Source organism: Equus asinus, chromosome 6, assembly GCF_041296235.1.
Source record: "Equus asinus isolate D_3611 breed Donkey chromosome 6, EquAss-T2T_v2, whole genome shotgun sequence".
In the NCBI taxonomy this organism is placed as follows: domain Eukaryota; kingdom Metazoa; phylum Chordata; class Mammalia; order Perissodactyla; family Equidae; genus Equus; species Equus asinus.
The window spans coordinates 69,163,833-69,183,078 of record NC_091795.1 but is presented as its reverse complement, the minus strand read 5'-3'; the positions used below and the strand labels follow the sequence as shown (position 1 = coordinate 69,183,078).

The window sequence follows — 19,246 nt, the reverse complement described above, 5'->3', positions numbered from 1 at the left end:
AAAAGTCGATAAAAAAATGAATGACGAATTTACAAACATTTATATTTAAGTGTTAGGAAATATGGTAAGATTAGGAAAACAGTTAGGACAATGATTTGTACAGAGTTGACTAGTTCAGGCAATGAACACTTCACGAATTACAGTTTAACAAGTTAAACATCACATGACACAAACACATATGACAGACAGTGCTTCTGATTTTGATATTAACATACCATCAATTATACACCTGGGAAATATTGCCAGTTCAGTTTTGAGTTAGGAAATATATAATTTTTTGATAGGACATTTCAAATTACAACATATCTCAGGCAGCATGCAGGAAAAGTCATTTATTGTACATTTGTTAGCACACACCTTGAAACAAGCTTCCAGTTTTTGGTAGTTAAATGAAGAATATAGAAACCATTGAACTGATAGTATGGTTGAAACCAGCAATTGTATTGACTGAGAGAGAGCATTTCTGGTAAAAATAAAACTCTCTGAATTGATTCATTAGGAAAGTGCACAGTGATCATAAACTCAATTCTTTAAAAATGGTTTTTCACAATTAATTCTCATTTATTGGTGATACAGCAGCTGCAGGAAATCTGAATTCTGAGAGCTGGTTGTACATAACAGCAGGAATTTATTCTTTTGTGGGCTCACATGATTACAACAACGATGCTTAGCATTTGAAATCACATATTATAACAACGGCGCTATACAAACATCACAAATATTTGGTGTTTCAGAGTCTTAACAAATATTATGCTGTGGTTATTTCACAAAGAGACTAGATTAACAGGCAGTGTAAATCACATATATCTTAAGATTTTAAAAATACATTTTATACAATAGATTTCTAATTTCTTCACTAGCATTTAATTTTGGTGGTTTCATTTTTTGTCTCATACTTAGAGTCTTTAAAGAAACTATGAATATCTGGCTCATGCCAAGAAAGTCAATAGGATTGATGTTTCCCCACAGGAATATGGCTGAGTGTACATTGAATCACGGAGTCAATAAAGCAACATCTAACTTATAACAGATTATATTGAAAATTCAAATAAAATATATTTTAAAAGACAGCAGTTTGAACAAAACTACAGGAATCAAAAATTTTATTTACAAAATAGTTGGATACATTTTTTAAATGGCTAGTTCTTGCTAACTGCACAAATTAAATATCCTTGGTGCACCTAGCCTGTTCACCATCTATGCAGCATTGTTAGACCTCTGAGTTAACTTACATGAGATGGTTAGGTGGGAGAATTAGATGGCAATCTCCATCCACTCGAGGTGCTTGAAAGGGAATGGTTTAATGCCTTCCATGTTAGACAAGATCTGTCATTAATATCGGTGCCCTTAATTCAAAAAGATTAGCTGAAATTGCCAAATGTAATTTAGTGCAGTATAAGAATTATAGGAAAGACTGATAAATTTACCATTGGATCTTGGAATTCTAATCCAGTACTATGCATTTGATCCAAGTCATTATACCTTTCATTTCCAAGGCATCTGTATATTACATTGACTTAAAAAATATTTTCCTTGGTCCTTAGAAATACAAAATATTGATTTTTAAAAGATAGAGGATGATAAGGTGAGCATTTCTTATAATCACATTCATAATAAAAGAAGTTAATCTACATTTTACAGATCATTAAACAATGGTCTTTGGCAGAAGACATTATAAATAACTTCCTCCACTGTTCACATTTCAGGTCGGCCATTTTCCTTTTTGATGACATCAGGTGTATTGTCACTTATTCACTACTATAAGTTAAAAGGAAAACACCACAGATATAAAAATATTTACGTTTACCACATATTCTTTTTGAAAGTTAAATTCAAAGTGTATTGATTCATTGATACTACAGAAGATATTTTACACAGGCATTTCTAACAGTGTTGCTTAAGATCATAATTTTAGCAATATGGCCAGCAAAGAGGGTATGAGTACCTTTATTCCCCACAAAATATTATCACTGAAATACACTGAAAGAATCCACTGGAATCTTTTTGATTATTATACATTGTGTTTCCCACAAAATGAGTAATATATGATGCATGTACCTTTATATATATGTGTGTGCGTGTGTGGTTGTGTGTGTGTACTCAAAATGGCAAGTCTTAGAGACTACATTCATTGGCATGAAAGAATAAAAATGGAAATATCAGTGAAGTATCCAAATGTATTACTGACATACCACTACTCCGGAATTTCAAAGCATAGTGAAGTTATTTAAAAAAATAGTTTTAGACATGTGAACACTTCAGGATCAACTAGAGGAACATGAGGATTGCTTACTTCATTTTTCAAGGTAAGATCTCATCTCCATTTTTGCCTTTCTCCTTTTCACTCTCCCTTTCTCTGTCTTTGAAGGTTATTTGCGATGGGCCCTTTAACTTGTGCATACAGGGTGTGAACAGGCTGGTCTTTTGTTTTTTGTCCCATGCGGGGAATTCATGATCACCTCTCAGGAAGAGGGGGTTTCTGGCACAATGATCTGTCACCCTTTGTTTATGGCTTGCCTGTTGTGCTGGCTCAGAATGAGTTCAGTTTACTATCAAACATAGCCACCAAGCTTATTCAGTGTGTAAAAATTACCATCGTAACCATCAAAGACGAGAAAGAAGTTTTAAATTTGTTCCCTACTGGAATCCTTCCCCTTGCCTGCCCCTCATAGAACACCCCAGTGGCACAGAGCAGTGTTTTGTGCATATATACAGTATGTACAACATGCTAGTTCCTTCCTTTGCCCTTGTCTAGGAAGCTACAAATGTCTCTGCAGTCTGAGCTTCCTGCTGTCTACAAAAGTCAATGGATGAAACCCAGGGAAATCCCCGTTGTAATAACAGTTGTGCCAATGATTATTATTATGGCTTATTAGAATAGTGTTGAATTGCACCACTGACCTATGAAAAATCACCATGAAGAGCACTGAAAGGCAAAGCTGTTGGGAGATGAAAACAAATGACCTATTACCTTGTCAAGTCAAGGCCTTTTTAATGTACCACATAAGTAAGGGTCTCTAGAGTTTGGACCTTTTTTTCCTAAGCTTTCTGACAGAAATTTTAAACCTAGGTTTGTTTCAAGATTTCAAGGCTTAAACCAGTAACACAAACCATGGATGTGGACAAAGGCAAGCCATCACTGTAGCTTCGTCTTGGGCTTAAGGGTGTAAAAAACTGCTGTGGACTATAAAGGTCTGGAAGGAGGTCAAGGCTCTGGATCTGAGTGAATCCCAGTCAATCTGATCCAGCCCCTCCCGCTGCAAAGGTGTATTTCCCATCACCAAAGCGCCTTGACATTGGTGATTATTCTAAGAAGGATCTTCTTATGAGGCTTTAACTTTGAGTAAAAGACAGAATATGCAAACCGAGATGGACACAGAGGGAGGAGCGCTGGGCTTTAGCTGGGGCTATCTGGTGATCAGGTGTGAGAGAGAGGATTAGAACAATGGGGAAGAGCCAATGAGAAAATGCTCTTGGAGACAGACAATGGACAATGCTCAAGCTTTGACCGGCAACAGGAGAGTAACACAGATTTTAGAGAAGCATATAGAACACATGATACATCAGTTATTCTTTTTCAGTAATTCCTGAATATCTTATAAGCCATTCCAAAATATCTTATAAGTTTGGCTCCTTCTCAGGGAGGTTGGAGGGACACTTATAGAGTTTTTCTCCAGAATATGATTGTAGAGCTTCTACTTTAGGCTTTCTTCATATACTTTGATTACTTTTCTAGATCAAAAGGAAGGACCAAAATACAGATGGGTGTTTTAAGTACCTATAAATGTGATATTTTCAGGTTAGATTTTAGGAAACATATACACATGTGCACACACACATAACCCACAATCTTAAGTACATTTTCATAAGACTCTGGTTCTGTACCAATTCAAATGAGCCTAGAAAGGAGCTCCCAGGGGTCTTGGGATGATATTTACATTGTCTGTGGTTTCAAGGTTTTATGAGCCACATGAGTCTTTGAAACTACCTTCTAAAACCAAAATTCACTCATAACCAGTAGTCGTTTAGGCTCAGTCCACACCCACTCTTTAAACCACTAGACTGTGTAGCTCACCACTGTTACATGACGGTTTAGCATGAAGGCAAATGGCCAGAGCTAATCAATTAAGAGAAAGGTGTCCAAAGTCATTCTCTAGGCCCTGGGCTGTCAGGGAAAGCAGATTAGCTGTTGGTTTTTTAAAAGAACTGGAAAAGCTGATTAGAAATCTCTCTGATTGAAGAGCCTGCCAGAAGCTCAGTTATCCCAGTAAAGAATATTTGTAAGGATTAATTTTCTTTCAAATATTTTAAGTCCAAATGGCGGACCTTTTTGTCCATATCTCAGAATGTATTGGGCCTAGATGGAATCTACCATTTAAGTTTTTTGTGTGTGAGAAAGCAGAGTTAAACAGTGAGTGACATTAACTTTTCTTGACCACTCAGAGCGCTGTTTAGTACTTCTCAAACTTGACCATGTATCAGAATCATCCCAAAGGCTTGTTAAAACCCACATTGCTGGGCCCACTCCCAGAATTTCTGGTTCACAGGTCTGGGCTGGGGTCTCAGGTGGGACTAAGGAATTTGTGTATCTAACAAATTCCAAAGTTGCTGCTGAGGCTGCTTTGTCAGAGCCCAAATGTTAAGAATCACTGTAATAGCTTGTTCTAAAACAATCTATAGTTACCTAAATCGCCTTAATTGTGCTCCCAGGACAAAGCTTTTTCCTGGGAATGTGAAGGTCAATATTAGATTTTTTTCTCCCCAGACATTCTTATAATTTAGGTCAGGGACAGATTTCACTTGGTGCTGGTTTAATTATAGAGAATCTAGAGGTTCAGAAGTTTAAGCACCTTATCAGCATATGCAGCAAAACTGTACATAAAATATGACTCAGACTCATGCTCTAACCTATGACCTTCCTCTGAACGGAATATGATTTTTCTATATAGTTAAACTTGAGTCCCTAAAAGGCTATTTGTGGGAGATTCTACAGCATCTCTTCCGAGGGTATTATTTCAGTAATAGCATTAAATTTCTCTCTTGCCACACGGGTGATATTTTCCCTATTACCTCAGAATGATTAGCATGATAACAGCTAAGTTTGTTCATTTCTTCAGTGAACACAAAGGTTTGTTGACTTTTCTAGTAAAATTATTTTTAAAGTATATCAAATGCAAGGACCTATTTAAAGGAGTAAAGAGAGAGCAAGAACATCAAGAGGCAATCCATGAAATTCAGCTGATGAGGCATTAGGTGAACAAACTGTCAGGACATGTAGTTAGAGATTGCAGTTTGTTTGACTGACAGGTGGACTTGGGTCAATTCAAGAGGCTGGATTGGCACAAGGAGTTGAGAAAGAAGAGACGCGAGTTCGTGTGAATGAGCAGCAGCCTATGCAGAAGGAAGGCTCAGTCTATTCATGGGTTCTCTGCCTTAAACCAAGCACCTTCTGCTGATTGACAGAGCTACCAGAATGGCTTAAGGCAGTCATCTCCAGAAAATGCTTATGGTGCAGATTTGTTTAAAAAAAGACAGAAAAACCTACCTTTCCAATTTAGGATTTCCTAATCAACTGTGAAATGGGGGTCAAACTCCTCATGAGGGACTTGTCAAAATATAAAAATACGATGCCTACTGCAACTGAATAGCAGCTCTATATAAAGATTTATAATGAGAGAAGGAAAACTAATTTTATCCCTAGGACTAAGTCATAGAAATTACTATAGTTATAATAAAAATATTATCTATTTTAATTTTCTGCCTCCATAGTGAGGCTCACAAGATCACTTTATCTGTTGCAATGTCGGGAATTTTGTTTACCTTTCCCCCTGACAAATTGGGCTTTGTGGCTTAGTGCTAATAAAACTGGAATATATTACTGCTATGATGTTGAAATGGTTTTGCCATTTCCGATGACATTCTAACTGGGATTCCTTCAAGAGAAAGCTTACATTTATTCCACTAAAACATTTTTTGTTTATATAAGCAGAGTTCACCATGATTGCTGTTTTTTCTTTCTATCTTTTCCCCACGGCAATGTCTACATCCTCTTGCTGTATTTTCTCCAACTCTGTTCAATTTCAGATTGCTAATGAGGCATTTGGATTGTGGCAAACCTGATGATTGCTAGGGGTGGGATTTAAGTCTTTTTGTAAAATCTTTTCGAGTAGTCATTTTCTCCATAACAAGGGAGGCATTTAAGATGTCGAATCTGCAGCACATGTAACTCTTTTTTTATCTTCTTTTAGGATACCTGTATCTTTTAATATTTTTCTGCCTGCTCGGTGTGCATCCTGTTTATAATCACACACTTTGGTATAAAATTACTGCTGTCAGTCTCTTCCTCCTAAAAGGTTGTCATTAAGTACAAAGAATGAACAATGGCACTATCGTGGGAAACTGTGTGAACTTAAAGTTCACGTTTAGAAGAATAGTGGATTTAGTCTTAGGAAAGTCACTAATATGGAATCCACTGTAAACTTGTTAAATTTTCTGTTGTACACATCCCCCAAAGGGAGAAACTTTTCATTCCCCTTAGGGATGGGACTTTTTTTTTTTTCAGCAATGCACAAAGAATTATTTCAGAATAAGTCTTTAAATTCCTGTCAGACTTCACGTGGTTTTATTGGCTTGACACTTGCACTGGTAATCAAGTAGTATGAGGAGCAAGTGATTCACAAGGTCAAGCACCTTCGACCCATACCCACTGGCTGATAACAGGGAACCACGGATCATGGAGTGCTTGATGTGTTCTGGAAAATCAAGCTAAAGGTAAAGTTCCTCCATTTAATGAGGGGGAAATTCAAGTCCAGAGAGAGCTAAAGATTCATAAGCCTCTAAAACAATTAAGTACTAATTTTCAAAAGAGGCAAGCCTTTGGGTCTCCTCTCTGGTGACTGATTTTAAAAGGAAGAGAAAACTGTGTACTCAGACATGGGGACTGAGGTCTTCTCTTCTAGTTGGCTGTTTAACGGTGACAGCTGGAGCTGTAATTCACTGAACTAGAACCAGATGCCTCAAAGTCGAAAGGGCAACAGGAAGAGTTAAGAAAATCTGGTGATACATTAGTATCAACATCCAATAGAAAAAAAAAATTAGCAACAAGAAGACAAATGAACTTTGTTATAAGTTATTCCCAACTCAAAATGTTAAATGAAAGACCACACGTCAACCTCACACAGGGTTTGGCTCATTGTAGAGTTTGAATCTGTTAGTCGAGTCTGAATCCATTTATCTCATTGGTGAAAGACAATGGGAAATTAAGAAAATTAGTATTTCTATGTCTATTAAAGCAAAACTCCTTGATAGGTTTCAGAACGACCCCCATTAAGGAGTCTCAAGTTGATAAAATGTCTCTAGACCAAAATGGAAGGTTAATTTAATTAGAGTGCCATAACTGGACTCTTCCTGACTAAATTCAAGGCTAGTGTTAATTTTCTTGAAATTATTTTGTCTTGAATTCTTCATACCAACTTAGGGTGCCTAGTACAATACTTGCATGAAATAAATGCTTGATGTTTATGGAATTGTATAATTGAAAAAATATAATAGACTGACATTTGAGTTAAAAATTGCTCCACTGCCGTTACTGTATAGATATTTTTGAAAAGTTTTAACTGAATGTAAAGTGAGTCGATGATCCTGGAAGACAGACTTGCTGCCAAATTGACTAATTTTCTGCCCTCTTTGGTTTAACCTCTTTCTGATTCTTTTTCCTCGTCATTTGCCAGTTATATTTGTCTAGCTCCAGTTCCAGATCTGAATTTGAGTTGATGAGCACCATCCAAATACTTTCTGCATCTCTCAATCCTTGTTGATTTGTGGGGACTGGACAGGAAGATAAAGTGACATTTAAGATCCTGGCGTCAAAGCAATTTCTGACTAGATTAAGAGTTGGAAATATTTCCTCAAATCATTTTCTTGGGTTGCAGTCACTTTAAAAAAGCCGTTTGGTGAGTGCATTGTTAACATGGAGACAATCAGAATGGTCTGTGCTTTTCTACAAATCTGGATCAACCACTGAGGCACCTGTCAGATTTTCCTTTTCTCTTTTATATTACAAGCTCTGCAATGGCTGTTTCTCTTTGGAGAATTAGGAAATAAAAGGCAGTGTGTGGAGCTATGTCAGTATCCTCCCACAGGATGAGTATGGGGAAATATTCCACTGGGAACCATGACAGGTAAAAACTTATAAGGAAGAGCAAAACATCAAGAGAGCCTGTCAAAAGCCCTGCCCTCCTCTATAACCCAGCTGCCTGTGCTGAACCTTCTCCATTGTTTTCAAAGGTTATTAAATATCTTGTCTGTTGCTCTAGAGGGATCGAAATGAATTCTGGTTTCTTCACAAAACAAACCCAGTCTTTGGGTAAAGTCATAATAATACTACCCATGTTTCTGGTATTGGTTAGTGAAAGCTTCAAGCTTGAAGAGGTATGAGTTAATTCTAAACAGTGAGAAAGCAATCATTATTTTCATTTCACTAATGAAATGACTTCTAGAGTTGGAGTGTTCAGAGTATTAGCTGGGAAGAAAAAAATGCAAGTTTAGACTCCTCCAAGTTTAGATTCCTCACTAGGTCCAATCCACTTGGCTATGCTGTTTTCTCAGTGTTTTTAAAAATGGATTCCATGGCAACCAGATTGAAAAGACGGGTTCACTCGTCATGCAAGCAACAAGCATGGATTGAGCTGCGTGACTGGAAAGGTTTGAGTCAAACAAAACAGCCTGGCTCAGAGCAGAAGGGAATCACTGGAGGTAATATCGCATCAAGTGAAAAGAAGTACCCTGGCATAGTGCTGATGTTCGCAGACCATATCCACCATGGGGGTGAGCAAGGGTAGCTGTGTGACTTGAGGACTAGGGTTGGCTTCATCTATATCCTGACCCCATCTAGTAACTGGTGTTGTGATTACGACATTAGCTGTGATCTGTCTCCCCTGCCCGACTGCTCGTTTGCCTCTGACACTGTACGAATAAGATGGGCAATAGTTGGGCACTCATGTTACTAAATCCCATGTTTCAATAATTAACATACATTTTCTTCTAGCTTTGCAAAAATGCAACCTTTGCTTCAGATTTGGCATTTAAAAGCATCTCTCTTTGTTTCGTGTTTAACAATTTAAAGGTGATAAACAGATTTAGTCCATTTTGAAAGGGAGGACAACTCTTCCTTTTGGATTCCTCTCACCATCTGCAGTTGGTTCTGAAAGATGTGCTGAGAAATTAAGAGTCAGAAGCAGGAAAAGGAGGCATAGAAGCAGAGCCACTGGTGGCACCTACTTCTCACAGCTTCTTTGGGTGCTAGACTTCTTTCTCAACAAAATGAAACCAGTTATTGGGAAAATTCCCAATCCATTTTGATGAGAAAGATACTCGCTATTTTTAAAAAACAAATCTATGCTGAATCTGTGAGAACAGCCTGAGAATACCAAGAATATTTTAAGCCTTATGCATACATTTACCATAGCATCAACTGTCTCAACGAAGATTCAGCGTCAAATTTCCTGTAGGACCACTGATGGCAGCAACCAACTTGCTCTTCTTAGTGTTTTAGATAGAAACTTCAAAGACAATATTTTCTTGCAAATTGTAACAATAATAGTTGTAGCTAACAAAAATGACTTTCAGTTTTTGCATAGTGTTATCCTTTGCTTAGATCCAATACCACAAAATTTTGTTGAAATAACAATAAGATTAAGTCCTAAGAGTAAGTGTCCCAAATGGGGTCCAATATGTGATGAAGCAGTTGGTTAATAGGTTCCAATGACTTGGCATCCGTATCACTGCCCCCCTCAGGACCCACTCCTCACCCTGACAGGACTCCTTGGAGAAACCTTAGGTACCAATTGGTCGAAAGGGCTAGTTTGCCTGTTAGCAAGATCTTGGAGGGAAAATGCTAGGGACAACACAACCAGTATATACGAAAGTTGACAGTTGGTTAGTGAGAACATCTAGGCTAAATTACAGCCAGTGGAGGACCTACATGGTGGTAGAAGATTAAGTATTTGTGGCAGACTGGGTGGGAGTCCCATTCCTTTTCTCCCAACATGCCAGGACACTTTTCTAGAAAATGTTGACTGATGTATGGGAGCCCACCGACTCAGTGCTGTGTTTCCAGGGAAAATATGAAATCTCATCCTTTTAAAACCCCCAGGATTTAACCTAGATGAGGATATCTTTTTCAAGAGCTTTTGTAACACCCCCTAAAAGGCCTAGGGTAACTGGAAAAGTCAGAAAGGAGCCCTAATTGATCATTCAAACTTTCTATCAGAAATCCTTCCTAAAGGAAGGGACTAAATGAATTTCTTTCTTTTAAAAATCTACTTATGTTTTCAGAAGGCTACATATAATTAAAAGTATCCTAAGCAGTTTTCAAACAACTTTAAATTTGCATATTTAGCTAGAAAGGAAAAAAAAATCAGGAATGGGCTTCCTTCCATCTCTCTCCCTTTTTTCCATTTATAAAAGAGATCTGATAAAAAAGAACGCTAACCTGACATGGGCTTTTAGGATAATTTTAGACATTCAGAAATGCAATTCAAGTTATTTGACACATGATCTATTTTTGTATTTATGTATGTATCTCCATGCTCTAAGGAGAGATGGGACCGAGGGGGTTTAATGCTGAAACCATGTCTGATTCTCATAGAAATAATCTTCAAACTAGCATTTCCAACCTTTTTTTTTGTTTGCTTTTACACTGGTTGAAATGGCAACTTTTGGTAGAAAGAAGATTGAAAACAACATTTCTATTTGCTGTGCATGTAAAGGCCAGTGTTTCAGAAGCCTTTGAACTATTGGCCAGTCTGTCTGGGCTTTATTGTTTACTTGGGTTGGCCTCAAGCTCTATATCCCATCTGATGTATTGATTATCTTAAATATTAATTCTAAAATGTAAATAACAACATTAAAATGGAATCAGGCTTCTATAAATGAAATTGTGAAATTATTAAATTGTGAAATTTAGAAACTTCATGGCTTAAAAAAGGGAGAAGAGGGAAATTATCGAAGCCATTTTTATGAGACACCCACACAGATCCAGGGTATTCCACAAAATAAAGCAATAATATGGAAAAGTGTGCCAAAAGCACACTTTTTTTGGTTGGCAAAGCCAAAAGTTATGTATGCCTAACTTTGTTTTCATATGAAGACTGAGAATACAAGTTTAAATTGTACTGTTGTTTCTGGAGATTGGGAATCTATCTTCCTTAAGGATAATGACTTTCAAATACCTTAGACAAGGTTACTCTGTGATGAAATCTTACCTAATACACTTTTATTATATACTTGTCTCATTTTTAAATATGTTCTTGTCAACAACATAGATAATTCTCACCTAAGTCATTATTTTAGCCATATTACTCAATTATCTGAGATCATTAGAATGTAAAATTTTTCAAGATTTCTTCCCTGGAGTATTTTTCAAAGTTTAGTGTTAAGATGAGTATAAAAGATAGAGAAAGGTACCTATAGAGAAAATTATTTTTCTGAAAACTACCCATCTGGATCATATCACTTTTATCTTGAATATTTATATAATTTAGTTTATTCTTTTTTTAGGAGAAATATTTTGAAAAGTGGTGATGTATTTGGTTATTTAATAGAATCATTCTTTCCACTTGGAAAGAATGGGATCTTCACATTAGAGAATGGGTCATTGTAAGTCTGCAATCACATTTTTAGGAAAGATCTCCTTAGAGAACTTATCTATTGTCCTTCTGTGTGGCTTCAAGGGGTCTGATAAAAAGTTCTGTGAATTACGAGTGGGTTATTTCAACTTGCAAATGTAAGGAAAAGCTCTTTGAAAATCTCTGGGTCAGATCCTTCTGGATGAATAAACAATTTCCAGTATAGAGGGCTACACAATAATTCCAGTAAATTGATTCTTCCCTTTCCCTTCAATATACTCTTGGATTTGGCTAGGTAGATCTGTCTTTGCAGTCAACAAATTAGGAGGGCTGGGCTGGGCATTAACTATCAAAACTGACTCCGTAACATTGAAGATAGCTAATTACTCTTTTTGGTATATTTGGTTATTGAGAATTTTCCTACCACTTTCATATCAGGAATACAATACCCACACAAAGGCATTTGACCTACCCACTCGTATTCCTTGGAGGCATGAAAGCTGTATGTTTTTCTATGGTTTATATACTTTACCTTTGTAGAAACTTTCATGGGAGTTGGGTGTGCGTGTGTTAGGGGGGATCCTTATTCCTGATCCATAACTACATATATTGATAGGATACAAAGCTAGATAGGTGGGCACTGAAGCATGAAAAATGGGATCCAAAAAGGAATAAAATCAATAATACTGCTGTAGTGTGTAGCTGTAGGGCATAATCTGTCAGAAACATTTATAGAGATACAATACTATGATTTAATGACTGTTTTCTAGGTGGAATATCATTATATTTTATTTTTCTGATGATAAATTCACTTTCAGAAAAACATGCCCAGAGCACTTTTATCATAAGGCTTTTCCCCGTTGCTGAGGGGTAACAGTGAGCATTACTACTCCCTATGATGGGAGTAGTGACGGAAGAACTACAAAAGTTGGAATTAAGGAAAATAAAGGTTAAGATTGCATATTCCCGAGGGGATACCTCTTCGGATCTTGGAAAAATGCTAGGACAGCATGATTCTAAAGATTTTGAGCAGGTGGCAAGCAGCTGTGAAGTACTGCCTTGATTACAGAGAGCCAAGGTGATTCCAGGCAAGTAAGTGTTCCTGTAAAAATAGTTTTAACTACGAAATCATGCTGCTTTTGGAAGTCATGTTCTTTCCTACAAATAGATAAATCAAAATAATAATTTATACAATGACCACTGATTTAAATGTCCTTTAGGAGATAAAATCAGAGGACCTTTGACAAAACTGAAAATTGGTAGAGCCTCTGAGGGTATCTTTTTGGATACCTTGGCAGACAAAGAAAAAGTCACAGAAAGCTAGATACTCACCATTTCTTGTGGCTGGAAAGCTGAAGCACTCTCTCTCTTGGGAGTACCACCTCTCAGTGATAAGACATTGTCTACTTTAGAAGACGATTAACCATGGCCTGATTAAGCTCCAAAAATGAAATATCTGACTACTACAATGGTTTCCCCTTCCTGTGTTATCCTTGTAGATGGAATACCATCAGGACTGCCCAACACTTGAAATGTGCTGGGTGGAAGATAATGAATGTTGCTACAAGTGATAAGAATGTAACGGTTGAAAAGAAGAGCAAAAATGCAATCTATTAACACAAATCTGTAGGTAGATCTGAACGAAAGCTAATGAATCCACTCCTAACAGCACCTTTCTTTTTCTGTAAGATAAATATGATTTTGTATGTCTCTTTGACATAATGCACTCACATGTTTATTGATTGAAATGCTTAATTTTACCAACAGCTGGAATGCCTCGGCCAAGTGAAGTGATTACTCCAACAAAAGCCAAATGCCAGTTGTAGGTCAGTGGAGATCCAATGTTGTACATTGCCAAATGTTCTTGAAGTTATGAAACTATACTCAAGACACTCTGGATGCAACTGCTCAAGATCAGAGACCAAAAACTAGAATCAAAAAGAGAGACTTCACATCTTGAGCCAGGAAACACTGAAAGAAGTCTTAAAGGAGCCAATTTACATTCTTGAGAAGGTGAAGTTTTGTCACTATTCATGAATGGAGGACTTCATCATCTACGAAAAGAAATTTGTTATTTTTCTAATTGCTTCCACAAAGTTCTCAGATGTATGCCGAGCAAACCAGTCAATCTCACTTTATTGCGACAGGTTAGGACCAGGGGTCCTGGGCTGTGGAATCAACAATGAAGCAAGCCCCACTGGAAAACACAGTGTAGACTAGACGGTGAGCATTATTAATAGTGAGACCACTGCGGGAAGGGGCTGCACCAGGGCTCCCATTGTGGATGAGGCCACCCATCAGAATATCTGCGGGGTTGTTTAAAACAGCATGTTTTATCATTTTTTTAACTTGAAAAGTAAAAAGAAAAAACTTAGTCTGTTTATGCTATGAACCACAGAAAGCGAAGCTCTACAAAATCTTCACTGGTAGAAGACTTGAATCAGAATCTTTGAAAGAAATAAAATTAGCTTATAAGAGGTTGTGTATTATTGGGCCACAGAATTTTTCTGAAGGGCTGTTAAATTACCAAGGCTACTCTAGGCATTGAATCACTCGTTTTGCTGTGTAATGTTTATTGAGACTGATTGATTTGATGCAATACTCATGCTAAAAAAGTGCCAGATGTGTAACTATTTATGGGTTCATGTTCTTGGATGCATAAAGGATGTAGATAAAGTGGTACTAAAAGATGTAAAAAACAATTAGTGAAATGGAGAAATGTCCAACATTTATCTCAACACCATCAGATTGACAATCTTCTGACACTGTGCTTTTTTGGGACATTAAAAAGGAAATATTGCATGACCGAAGGGTTGACATTTGCAAGAGCTGAATACTGGGTATCTATTGTCTTTCTTTTGGATGAGGAGACCAATTGCACAATAATACCTTTTTGGTCTTTATTTCTTCAAAACATGAAAACGAAAAATGAAGTAGATGACAATGAGAAGAGAGAAAACATTTCGTACAGAATATGCTGTATCGCTAGTGATTAAGTCAGAAACAATTAGAAACTTTATTTGTCTGTGTCAATAATGTGTACCATTTATAAGGAACAGCACAATTAGTGCACTTCTCCCCTAAAGCTGTGCACAATACACACAAAATAAAATAATCAAACAAAATGAAATAATTTTACACAACTATAATTATTAACAACAACCCTGAACATCCAGAATCATTTTTTCGCTATAACATGAAAATTTAAAAAGCAAACAAACCAAAAAGCTTTGAAATTGAAACTGACCAATGGCAAGAATTTCTTAAAAGTCCTCTGTGGAAATCTGCTATGGGATTATTGACATTCTAAATACGGCTAAAAATGAGCACAAAATCTTTCTAATGTTTGAACCACTCACATCCCTTGACTATATTTACTTGGTGTTTCTAGGCTAGCTTTCCACTTAGTAAATCTTCAAAGAAAAGAGAGATGGGTTAGAATGTGCCCTCAAAGGAGTTAGGCCACCAGGGTGCTGGGCCATGACAAGTCAAGGGTGAGTCTCCAGGACATCTGAGGAATTGTAGAGGTGTGGGGCATAGAAAAGTACTATTATCCAACAAGATAAAAACTGAGATTGATTGGGCCTTCTCAGTGATCTGGATCATCAACATGAGTACCTTTCTTGGTTTAACATGGGGAGATGTACATATCTGCAAGACGGGCCAAGGACACAGAGGATGATTTTCCTAACCTGTACTTTATACTCTCTTCGTTAAAGACAACCTTAGATATTTGGACAATTGTATCTGTACAATTTCAATGTGTTTATGTTAAAAGTTTCATAATTGTGTTCTTCCTTGCAAGATAAACTGTTTCCATGTGGCTGTGTTAACTTCTACTCATGGAAATAGCAATCACATTGACTGTGAACCCCTGAGGGCAGGGATCTGAGCTGTCTTGGTCATGGTTAAGTCCCCAAGAGTAGCACAGTATTGAGTGGGTAACCAGCATTTAATTATTCATTCAGTCACTAAATGTTTATTAAATGATGAATGATCATGATTACTGAGTGGAAGAAGAGAAAATCACTCTCAACAGCTTTTATTTTTTAAGTATCTTTGAATCAACACAGAGGGCCAGGGTTGTCTCCAGCCTGGGATTCTTCATAGATAGAGAAATCTCTGAGAGAGGATCAAAGTCATTCCATTTTTCCTCATTGGTGGATTTACTAATTTGGAATGTTGGGTTTATCCACGCTCTTTGGTATTTTGAAATGGAAAGAGCCATTCCTTTCCAGGGTTAAAAACCTCCTAGGGCAGTCTTCCTAGGAGGCACTAGTCCTCTCATTTAATTGCTTACTTCTTAGCCATACGCGGAGAAGACGCACTTGTAAAGGCCCATTGGTCACCCGGCTTCCTTCCTACTCAGGAACTGCAGATACAATCAGAGGCGTCTGGACGGTGAAAGAAACAGGGCTCAAAATAGCCTTTAACATAAAAAAATAAAACGAACAAACCAGCACTATCTACCATCTGTGCCAGACAGAGCAGATGTGAAATAAATACTTTGGGGGCAGGGGTGTTGTGAAAATGGAAGCTCTAAAAACCCAGGCACGTCTAACGCATCCATTTCTCTACAACGCCTTTCTCCCTGGCCTTCCTGAACCAACAGGTGATTTTTAGAGGCCTCTGATGTGTCCCACATGGCTAATTTTCCATGAAGATACTTTATAGTTTGCCTGCTGTCCTCTCAATAGCTTTAACTTCTCGCATGACAGTTATTGCTTAGAAATGAATGTGCCGATCCATGAACAATAAGCCATTTTCTCCTTTTACCCCTAGTAATAATCAAACTCAATAACAACACAAAAGTTACAACTCAGGTGAAAAGGAAACTCACTGATGTCTTCAATGTCCAATCAACATTGCTGAATGGGAGAACAGTATACGCTATACTCTACTATATACAGATACGCTTCGTTTTGTTTTATTTGTTTTTCATCCATGCACTGTGTAACAGGTATCACAACAATATTCCCAAACAGGCACATGAAAAAGGAGCAAATAGTCATGACTGGAACAGGATTTTGCAAGCCATGGATGCTTTTGAAAATAAAACTGATGGAAGATTCCAGGCAACAGCAACATGGGACTGGAACACATACTGATGCAAATGGAAAAGGATGATGTGCTTTTGGAATGGGGTTATTCTTCCTGTTTGCATGAAGGATGGTGGGCAGGAGAAGGAGGCTTGGGATGGGGGATCTAGGGAGTTCGTTGGGCTGGAACATCAGAATAAGGACCTTGCTAATCACAGTCCAGAGCTAAAGAGAGAAGAAAGAAAGGATTTTGCACGTTCCTGGGAATCTAGGCATGTTATTCCTGTACCTGTTGAACAAGAGTGTCAGGCACCATATCTTTAAATATCAGACTGTATCTAGAACCATCACTTTGCTTGGCCTGTTCGAGCTCCCATGCTTCTTCTTAGAGGCAGCTTCCTCTCTGCTCACGTTCCAGAGATAAGCATGAAGTTTAGTAATATGGTCAAGACATGCTTCTTTCTTCTTCCATGCTTATATCCTTTCTTAATCCATAATAATTTTTAAAGTATTTGGGGGAGGAGAGAGTAATCTTAATGATTTAAATTTTTACCACAAAACCATTTGCATTTAGATTGGTCATCATCTCCCACGAGAGAAGCAAAAATCTCGATCCTCCCAAGAGAAGAAAATAAAATAAAATAAAAGCCAAACGTCAACCACCTCCCCATCCCCCACCGAAAACAAGAAAAACAAAACAAATCAAAGACTTAAGGATTTATGAACGTGGAGAGAACACAGCCCTCTAGGCTGAGCTGCAAAGATGGCCCTGCCTCCATGCCTTGTTCAACGTGACGATGCCCCTGGGAATGGGAGGTGATGGTCTCTCACTTCGGCCCTAGTACAGAGTATGCTCTTGAAGCTGGAATCCATCAGCAGGTAAGTGAACATGACAAATGTCAGTTTCCTCTGTTCGTTATCCATAATTTTTTATGTATATATATTCATATATATATAAATTTACTATATCTGATTGTTCCTTTAGAAGCCTTTTATGTGGCAGTAGGCCTCCAGGGAGGAGAAGAAAATGTACAAGAGCCACAGGAGCACAAAGAGGCAGGATGTGAGGAGCTTGGCAGTCCGGGGCCCACCCAGCTCACCTCCGATTTCTGGCCTCCGCCGATACAGCAGCACCCCCACATTGATGAAAGCAAAAATGGTGAAGAGAGTGACAGAGAAAGCTAGTGTGCCAGGGGACACTTTGAACTGTTCCCCGTTGGCCGCGTGGTAGATGGCAGCAATGGACCAGGCCACGCCGATTCCCAGGAAGACGTTCACTGCGTTGCTGCCCGTGACGTTACCTATGGATGCATCTGCGTACTGGTCCTGGGTGGCTGCCACTTTGCTTGCAAATGTATCTGTGGAGGAAGAAGACAAAGGCAATGACGCTTAGTTAAGCTTTATAAAGATGTCTGTGGACTGCTGGAAGCTTCAGCTGTGTACTCTAGAATCAAACCGCTGACGGAAACCCAGAGACGAGGGGGGACTCCATGTTCTCTTGCGTCCCAGTTGTGTGGTCAGAACAAGAGGATCTAGGTATCAGGACTCAAGGGCTCAGGGCTGGCTGCGTTACAGGTGATCCTGGTCAAATTCTTTACCCACAGATACCACAGTTCTTTGTAATATCGAGCTTGTGGGGCAGCATTTTTGAGACTGATTGTGTGGGGTCCTTCTTAAGAGTGAATATTACAAGGCTCCATCCAGCTATGCTGGATCATAACCACCAGGGCCCAGGAATCTGTTTTAACAACATGCCAGGAGATTCGAGGTCACTAAAGTTTAAGAACGGTTGCTGGAGGCTATTACTAAAAGATGCTGTATCGTCAGCTCCAGTTTATAGATAAGGAAGTTAAGGTGTCAGGAAGTATTTCCAAAGACTCAAGAGCAAGTCAATAGCGGAAGTGAAATGAATTGAACTATAATAATAGCTGGCATTTGCCGTGAGCCTTTGTGAATAGAAAGCAGATTCACCTATATTACTGCAATTCTATGAGGCGAGGAAACTTGATAGGTGAGGATTCTAGGCTTAGAGATGAGGAGCAAAGGGTGCTACATCACAGAACAAGGAAGAAGCCACCTTTGGGCTTGAGCTCGGCCTCCTGCCTTCCAGGCAAATGCTTGTTCATTGTGCCATCTCACTTCTCCCTGTGCCCTGAGTACCAATGAGCATCCTCACAGCTCTTTTATTTTATTTCTCCTTTTTCTCCCAAAGACCCCCAGTACATAGTTGTGGGTCCTTCTAGTTGTGGCATGTGGGATGCTGCCTCAGCATGGCTTCATGAGCGGTGCCATGTCCGTTCCCAAGATCCGAACCGGTGAAACCTTGGGTGGCCAAAGCAGAGTGCACGAACCTAACCACTCGGCCTTGGGGCCAGGCCATCCTCACAGCACTTCGTTCACCAGTCATCCTGAATGCATCCTTTTCTGAAGATAGGAAAATCACGGTCCATACAGGGCGTAGGACAAGAGTGACTGATTCTTCTTGATGAGTAGAGCATAGGGATTTAAGAGCACATTTGAGTCAAAAGGTTTCAAATCCTGCCTTCACAACTGAATGTGTGACCCCAGGCAGATTATTTC

At 38.4% G+C, this 19,246-nt stretch overlaps 1 protein-coding gene across 23 annotated transcripts in view; it reads right to left on the bottom strand.

The window, feature by feature from the left end:
• Positions 1-317: 317 nt before the first annotated feature.
• SLC8A1 (solute carrier family 8 member A1) overlaps positions 318-19,246 on the bottom strand; it is a 399,887-nt gene continuing 380,958 nt past the window's right edge. For all 23 annotated transcript variants that reach the window (XM_070512196.1, XM_070512199.1, XM_070512200.1 and 20 more), the window contains one exon: positions 318-18,024. In XM_070512196.1, the coding sequence (XP_070368297.1) occupies positions 17,648-18,024 (377 nt within the window). In that variant the 3' untranslated portion in view covers positions 318-17,647. The remainder of the gene's footprint in view (positions 18,025-19,246) is intronic.